The 8,934-nt window shown below is 50.2% G+C and overlaps 1 protein-coding gene across 1 annotated transcript; it reads right to left on the bottom strand.

The window, feature by feature from the left end:
* Nucleotides 1–3,861: 3,861 nt before the first annotated feature.
* Nucleotides 3,862–4,200, bottom strand: KRP23_766 (uncharacterized protein; the record flags this gene model as incomplete). Its single annotated transcript, XM_067892772.1, has 1 exon — nucleotides 3,862–4,200. One exon carries the CDS (start codon nucleotides 4,198–4,200, stop codon nucleotides 3,862–3,864), a length of 339 nt encoding a protein of 112 aa, XP_067751330.1.
* Nucleotides 4,201–8,934: the final 4,734 nt, after the last annotated feature.

The raw sequence follows: 8,934 nt of genomic DNA, 5'->3' as shown, positions 1-8,934 counted from the left end.
TATTAGTGTTCGTGCCACTCGTGCGTATGTATATCGCCCAACTCTATTTAGTGTATACTGCATAATATATATTGTATCGCGCACAATCAGATAATATACAGTGTATAGCGCATTATGTCTACAGCGCACAATGATGTATAGTGTATAGCGGACGACCGTGTATAGCGCCTATAGACTACACCACACAATCATGTGTAGTGTATAACGGCTGTAGACTACACAACACAACTATGTATAGTGTATAGTGCCACAACCTTTATAGTCTACAGCATACAAACGTGTATACACCATTTCCCACCCAAGTCTCAAAATTTTCAAATCAAGCTGCAAAATGGGATTTTGGGTACTAACGCAAAAAGTGCATTTTTCACGTTTTGCAAAATGGATGGGTACACTTTTCAAGCAAACTGCAAAGCTAGACTACGCGCCCAGCTTCATGTCGTCTCCCCTATCTGCTGCGAAGCAATGACGCAGGCAGTGTCTCTCATAACGCCACACAAGTCGCGCAGTAATCACCGTCTTGCCAAACTCCACTGCCTCCTTCATCAACTGCATGCGGTGCTCCGTGAACGTGGCATATTCACCACGCACCAAAAACGCTTGCTTTCTCTCGGCCATGAACCAACGCATCTTGGCTTTAAGCGAGTTCCAGCACCTCTCGATGGGGTTCAGCATCGGACTGTAGGGGCCTAGGCGCAGGGCGACGAACTTGCTCGGGTTCACGATGCCATCCGCGGCCAGGTACTCGCGCGCCAGCCTCTCCACCTCGCTGTGCGCAGGCGCGTTGTCAGCCACGACCACTACCTTGGCTGGCTACAGTTCCTCGTACTCCTCCGATCGGAGAGCAGCGACGAAAAGATCCGCCATGAAGCGCGCATTCTCTTGCTTCTTGACAGAGCCCTCATGAGTCTGCAGTAGTACCAACTCGGACCCGCTTCAGACGCCGCCTTGGACGTGCAGGTTGCTGCCTTTTAACGGCGGCAGCTGGACTACAGCGCGCTCTCCAATGCGTGTCTAACCTTCATTTCTAGATAAATATAAATTGAAGTTAGTCTCGTCTTGAAACACCACCATGTTACCCTTCTTGATGTGCTTGTTCAACTCTGCGACAAAGGCCTTGCGCTTCTCCTTGTTGACGCTTGATTTCATCGTCTCCTTCTCGATGCGCAGGCGCTTCGTCGAGTAAAGCATGCCCTGGAGCGCGCGATGCACTGACATCGACACCTAGGTCGGAGTGGAGACGGTCGCGCAGCTGCTTCAGTGTCATGCGGCAATCCTCGTCGATCAGCTCCTCGAGCTTGCTCATGACCTCCACCGTAATTTTGACTGAAGAAGGGCGTAAGCCGCCGCGCTGCTTGGGTTCCGCGCCGGCAGCGAGGACGGCTTGGCGAGCAGTATGGTAGTTGACGTCGTTGGCGGTGGCCACCTCTCTCCAGTCCTTGCCTTCTGGGAAGGCGCGAACGACGCGAGCCTTTGCTTGGGCCCGCTGGAAGGAAACGCTGGTCTTGGAGGGTGGCGTGGAGCTCGGCATTTGTGGGACTGAGTGCATTGTATGGAAAGCGGGAGCTCTCGCGGGGCAATTCGCGCGGCAGGGGCCTTGAGTTCGCGCCAAAATGACTGGTGCGAGGGAGTTTGCAGTTTGCCTGAAAAGTGTACCCATCCATTTTGCAAAACATGAAAAATGCACCAATTTTGTTCACTTGAAGTGACCCGGGTTTTATCATTTTGCAGCTTGGTTTGTAAAACTTGCAAGTGGGGTGGGAAATGGTGTAGTGCACATACGTATATAGCGGACAACCACGTATAGCGCCTATATACTATAGCGCATAGAAGTATACATTGTTTAGTATAAGTGACGTAGTGTATAGTATACGGATATATCGTTTATGTTGACCAATACCATGGCAACAACGGCCGCGAGAGTACGCAAAACAGGAATATGCTTGTGATGTTATTATACCGTACGCATGTAGTGCGTGCTCCGACTGTGCGGTCCTAGCTGTTGTCTTGTGCGCGTTAGTCACCAGCACCCATCTACTGCTACATAAAGCGGTTGCTACTGCGCCCGATTTGCAGTCTCCACGGCAGGTTTTGTCACGCCCTTGTAATTTGTGTAATCACAGCAGGGCCGACCGCGCGGTTATCAACCAATCGGCTTGTTTCGTGCTCCTGCAGAAATGTTTGCCTTTTGTTCAATCGGATGCGCGGACATGGCCGGGATCGTGGTACCGATCGCAGTCCGTGTCACAGTTGTTCGCGGTTAAGTTCGATTCTAAACCGTAATGCTCGGTCAGTTTTGTAATTTTGGGCAAGTTGTTTGAAGTCAGGACGGTGGTGGCAGGCAATTGGGTGGGTGGACGTAGTATGGAACAGGGCTGCCAGAAAATGCGCAAAACGGCAGGTAGATGGGCGGCGGAAGGACACACGGACAGACAGACAGGCAGGCAGGACTCTAATCTACTGAAGGGGAGATCCCCCAAACGACCGAAAAGTAAACACCCATGTGGCGATTTGGTGCCGGGGTTCCAAGGCAGCAGGTGCACCTGTTGACGCCCCTCACCCATTCTGGTCGTCTATTAAAGCCGGCTTTCAACCAAGCTTTCTTTATACACTTCTCCCTAATCGAATCTCATGCGGTGACGACGTATTCAACTAAACGCTTACGTTTGTTTTCGGTGCTGACAAGCGCTGCAGGTTCACGGGGGGGGGGGGGCTGTTCAAGCGGACAGCGTCGAGTTCGTTGAACAGAGTCACCGCGCGAAGCTTCTGCTTGAATGGGCCCATGACTCCAACGTCCAGAGGCTGAAGCACCGAGGTGGTGTTCTTTGATGGGGCACCACCTCCGTGACCAACTCGCGAACGCTTTCTGGGCCGCAGTGCTCACGTCACGCTTGAGGCTGTCGACGTAGAGTACAAGCGGCTCGGGAGTGACGGCGCTCACAAACCGCCCCACGCATCCTCGGCGAAGATGTCCAGCCACACGCTAGCGTCCATCCACCCAGGCGTTCTTCTAGACGGCTGCCGTCACCTTGTCCGGAATGCCCCGCCCCTTCTCCTCAACGCGTCCCCCAGACTGCCCTTTGAAAATTGCGACGGGGGGGGGGGGGGGGGGGGGGGGGGGGGGTAGCTGACACTAACAGCAGCACACTTTTTGAACGGGTACGGCCCTTGATCTTGACCCCTTCTTGGCGCCACGCTCCCTGATGATACGAGTGAGTGTGTCGTAGTAGTAGACTGTCGTCTCATTGGCATTTACAATTCATGCCCTCTCGTATGTGTCTTTCACCTTGACGCCAACTCCACTATTACACTTGTGCTGTTTTGCTTCGAGGTCTTGTGTGCAAAGGGTCACTTTGATCAACCGCAGGAATGAAAACTCACGCTGATAAATCATTCGCCTCATCGTCCAACCCAAGCTTTCTTCCTTGTTTATCTCAAGAAACACCGTTATGAATTCACTATATTCCTCCTTTAGAAACACCAAACGTGAGACGTTTTGAACGAGAAATCCCGTTCCGTCGAATCTGCTTAATATATTGCACAAGCTCATCGCAATGGGGAAACCTAAAACAAGTTGAATCGATCGTTCTCATTGACTAAAACCAGATTTTTAACGCTACTTGGAATTGCAAATAAAATTATTGGGAGTGCATATTTCAGATTTCGATAGGAATATATGATTGTCGCTGTTTCGTAGCCGACATCTACTTGTTTGTATGGGATCGTAGGAAAATGCGCCACTGTTTTTACTATCATTTGCAATGAGACCGGGTCGATAATCTTCACGTTTGTATAGCGGCATGTGTTGTGGAAAATGAGCCCGGTTTCGTAGCCTCCAAATCCGACGTTTATAATGCATTCCTATTCGCCAAAAATCCACTTGCCAAGTCTCCCCTCCAGACTCGCACATTGCTCAACGATGCCCACAGCGCCGCTCAAGAGCAAGATCATTGCAGCGCCAAGCAGCAGCGGCGAGTCGGTGGCCAGCAGCACCAGCGACTCACCCTCGACCAAGAACAGCACCACTTCCGTGACCAAGAGCGGCGGGTCGGTGGCCAGCAGCACCAGCGACTTGCTTACGACTATGAGTAGCGATACGGCCGTGGTCATTACTAGCGGCACGGTGGTGCCCCGTCGTGCTGGTGCGACAACGGCGGAAGCATTAGAGGTCACTGCAAAGGACGTTCGAGATGCCTGCATATCAAAGCGAACGCAGCAGGCTTACGCTGGCAGCCTTCGTGCGATATCTCGGTGGATTGTGGAGACCAAAAAGAATGAATCGCACAAATATTTCGAGAAGGGTGGTCAAATAGATCTCCAACAGTTCACGACATATGACTTCGAGGAATTCTTGCTTGAAAAGCGCAAGACAGTTGGTGTTAGCACGTTGAATGGTTTCCGCAGTGCCATCAAGGATCTCTATCGCCGTCAAGAACTATCACTCCCTTCCTCGTACGAAAAGAGCATGTCGACTTTCTTCTCAGGATTGAAGCGGCTGCAGGCCTCTAAATATCAGTCTGGAGTGCCGACCGAGTCTGGCAAAGATCCTCTGCCGTACTCGCTGTACCAAGAGCTTTGTAAGTCAACATTGGTCCGTCAAGACGCTGGGTTTGCTCATTTTTTTCTTACTACTCAGTGGAACTTGATGTGCCGATCGGAATCTGTCCAGACCATTTGTACCGAGCACCTGAGCGCGCATGATGATAGCGTCGGGTGCGTTTTGCACAAGTCCAAGACGAACCAGGAGGGGAACGGGCCGAAAGATCCACGGCACATCTACGCGAACCCGTTAAGCCCCTTAACGTGCTGGGTCACTGCACTGGCAATTTACTTGGCTAGCCGACCAACACAGCAACCTGGGCCTATGTTTACTGGATCACAACAAAAGTCTCGATTTGGTACAGCGTTAAGACAACTTATCGGCGAGAAGACTGGTCTCAACCATTACGGTACTCACTCCATTCGCAAGGGTGTCGCTACTTTTTCCTGTAGTGGCACAACTGGTGGACCCTCAATTGCTAGCGTATGTTTGAGGGTGGGCTGGTCTTTAGGTGGCGTACAAGACCGCTATATTCGCTACGAATCTGCGGGAGACCAATACCTGGGACGCGTTGTGGCTGGCTTACCATTAAATCGTGCGGAGTTTGCCATTCTTCCACCCCATTTTGCCAATAATGACGATGCCAGTGTGAGTGCCTGTATCAAGGAGATGTTCCCTGCGCTAACAAACGCAATCACGCTTCAAGGCATCCTTAGGCTTTGCATCGCATCTCTCGTCTACCATGCTGATTATCTTCGGGAGACGCTTCCAGCATCACATCCGCTGCTGTCTACGTACCTGTTCAGAGACAACCAAATACTAGACGAGCTGCGCTCTACTTTAGTGACCGCAAGTGATTCGTCACCGTGGATGAAGCCGACAGGCATACCCCCTCATGTTGAGCTCTACAAGCAGCTTCTGGCGATGCAAAATTCTATCGACAATTTACCGCCGGTGTTGCTAGCGGGCTTTAGCAACCTAATCGAAGAAAAAGGAGTGACGGCAGGAAACATTACGAAGGAGCAACTGGAGTCAACTATTGAAAAACTGCTGGAACGTGCTGGACTATCACAGGCGCAAGAACGCACGCCACAACATCCTGACAGCCGCCTAGATGGCCAAATGGCTCACTACTACGATGGAAAATTCCATCTTCTCCCGAAATCGTTTGTGTTCCCAAGAGTGGGCCCGTTTGGGGCGTGGCAACTTTGGTGGTTTGGCGACAAACAAAAAGGCCACCCGCCGCTGAAAAGGGTGCACAGTCATGACTTACCCAGCCGTGCCATGAACAAAACCTTTTCTGACTGGGCTGTGATGATACGGCACATATCCAGAGGGGTTGCATTGGCAGGGTCGACGATACCAACCAACATGAATGAACAACAGTCAGCTGAGCTATTTCGTACTGGGATGGAACATCTCACGCTATCACCGTCAACGCGGAAGAGGAGATTAGACGAGCTCTCTGTCACTACTGTGTTGCGCCTTATCCGAGAAGCACAACCTAGCAGCCTTGAACCTGCTGACAAACGGCGTCGGATTGCATAATTTTAGCCAATAGCAATCTGCAACACGAATTTCCTACGTTTTTGTCAGATAAGTGAGTGATACACATAAAATAACAGATGAAGATATTGAGTGACGCTCCATACAAAAAATCGACCAATTAGATTACTGCAGCACGCAGCGCACCAAGTCCACTCAGAGTTAAACGTGAAATGGAGTGCGTGGAGAACGGAGCAATCGCTGGGCGATGGTGACACGCAGAATGGTGGCTTGGAGGAAGAGGGGGATATCGAGGGCGATGTAGATCCGAGACCGATGGAAGGTATATTCTAACGGCCTCAAAGCTGAGATGCTGGACGATGTCAACGCTGGCCTCACTGTCACTGAAGCAACAACGCTCAATGATATCAAGTCACGGACTGCGGTGCACGCATGGGTAAAGAGTTAGACTATCATTAGGGATGCATGCAATAACAAGAAGAGACCGAAGAGCAATGTAGGTGGGCAGGGTAGAGCTAACTTCGAGGAGCGTTGCTCCAACCGTTCCGATCATAATTCATTGAAATGTTGTTATTATATGTTTTATGTCATACAACTGTCTATTCTTCAGTGCCTGACCCAAGGTGATGGTAGAGAGGTTTCTCTTTAGAGTGATAATTGCCGGTGAATTGAACACGTCGATTGCGTCCCTCGCTCCTGGCAACAGCAAGAAGGTCAGAGCAATGACGATCAGCACATCCACGACGTTCCTGGCCGCTGAGAGCACGACATTCACTGACTCCCACCTACTCAAAGATGTTGATACGATTGATAAGGTCCTGTGTATTATACTATACAATTATGCATATTCGTTAGCGAAGTCAGCCGACAAGGTTCGAGCTACCAATACATGTCTAGCCTATGGAAATCCCAGTAATTGTGGTTAAATATCCGCAACAGGGGCATTGGTAAAACCTTAGCTGCAAAATATTTTACCACGGATCAGCAAGTTTTGTAGCAATCGAGAGGAATGTGGTGACGTGAAGAAAACACCCCTTGTTCGAAACAAGACCTAGAAGCTATCCTGCGTCTACTATATTCTTCTGCTTTTAGGGACAGTGAGTATCTCGACGTTGCACTTGTCATCATGATGTGGTACTTGTACGGCCGTAGCTCAAACACAGAGTAAGTGGAAAAGCGACAACTAACAATCTAGCCCGGCAAGTTATTTTTCTAATTATCGGTGTGTTTTATTGATTGTGTAAAGCTGATAGCATATGCATGCACATTTTAGGTGGAGTTTCATTTCTCTGCTTTGAACGCGTGAAGACAGCTTTGCTACTAGGCATATCCGTATTCAAGGACCCCACAAATGTCCTAACATCCCTTCTTCACGCCCTAATCGTAGCGCTGGTCATGCAGACGATGCAATGCCAGCGCATGCTTCCTCAGTTCCGCACGAGAAAGCGCAGCTCCGAGGACGCACAGAAGCTGTCCTTCTTAGAGTTGATGTTTTCGCCCCATTTCGCAATGTATGTACCCATAGTGATCGAGCATTTCTGTTTGGGGGCCGCCTTGAACAGGACAATACGCTTGTTCTTGACACGTCTGCTGCGTTCGGATGGTCAGGGTCCCCAGCTACCTACGGCATAGTTGGCGGAGCTATCGCGTTTGCTCACTTAAATTCTGTCGACAAATACCAGTCCGAAGGCATGTTCAACTACTACAGGGTTGATGACCACGTAAACGTTACAGCCAATATCGGCTTCAACTGTAATGACGCGAAGCAATCCCTCCGTCACGCCATGGTCACCACCTTGGGTCCCGATACTACAAGTTCACGCCTTGAGGCATGCGACAAAAGGCCCTCGGTCTCATCTTCGACACTGTTTCTGGAACCATCCCTATGACGCTCGACAAAACAAAAAAGGCCAGGGTTCGCGTGGAGGCAGCATATCATGCAAATTTCTTGAGTCACTCGGGCGATTGTTCGCTGCTCGGCCGTCTGCGTCACGTAATAACGTGCATCCGGCCTGCTCGTCCATTTCGTCAGAGACTCCGTCAACCAGACAGACACCTACATCGATGACAACGAGTTCCAATGACAGTGATGATGAATCAGGACATTTTGTGGTAGCTGGTCATCCTTTGCTCTCCTCTGCTGAATGGCGTTTCCTTGGGATTCTTTCACAGCAATCCCGATTCGGCTGTTATCATCAAAATGAACGCCTCCGACGTGAGTATATGTGCGCTTGTTCCTTCGGAACACTGTGGGCTTCGCTATACTTTCTCAGACGACGAACGACGAACGATCGCTAATTGAGGCGACAAAATCAAACCCAATCGTGGGTTTCGACACAACCTACTGTGAACCCATGTCGTGCGCATTCGCGGTTGACACATGAGATCACCGTTAGTTATCCCAGCGCACAACAGGTGTCATTACGTCTGTACACGTCCAATTCAAAATCGACAACAATTCCGCAGTAGCGTGGCAGAACAAATCGGTGTCGCCCAATCCACGGGCTCAGACGATAATCCGTCTTCTTGTCCAAAGAGAACTTGAATTTAGCTTGCGTTTCTCGGTAATGCATGTGGCCGGCGCATGCAACCTGATCGCAGATGCAGGCTCTCGAACTAACAACAGCAGAAAGATGACTGCATTATTCGATATACTTACTCAGGACTGGACGCAGGTCCACTTAACGACGGATGTATCAAGTTTGAAAGCGACCTCGCATTTTATCTCCGAGCGCACTCTGTCGCGACCACAACATGCACCAAGTATCACACAGCGCTAAGGGGTTGGTACTCTTAGGCAACGCGACGCGGAATCTAGCCAGCTATGCTTGGCTACACATTATCTGCCAAACTCCATAACATCATTGACTTTATTTTTCTTGGTTTCA

The sequence above is a fragment of the Phytophthora ramorum genome, assembly GCF_020800215.1.
Source record: "Phytophthora ramorum isolate Pr-102 chromosome Unknown Phyram_PR-102_s0001, whole genome shotgun sequence".
In the NCBI taxonomy this organism is placed as follows: domain Eukaryota; phylum Oomycota; class Peronosporomycetes; order Peronosporales; family Peronosporaceae; genus Phytophthora; species Phytophthora ramorum.
The sequence above is the reverse complement of the archived record's forward strand: the minus strand, read 5'-3'. Positions and strand labels throughout refer to the sequence as shown.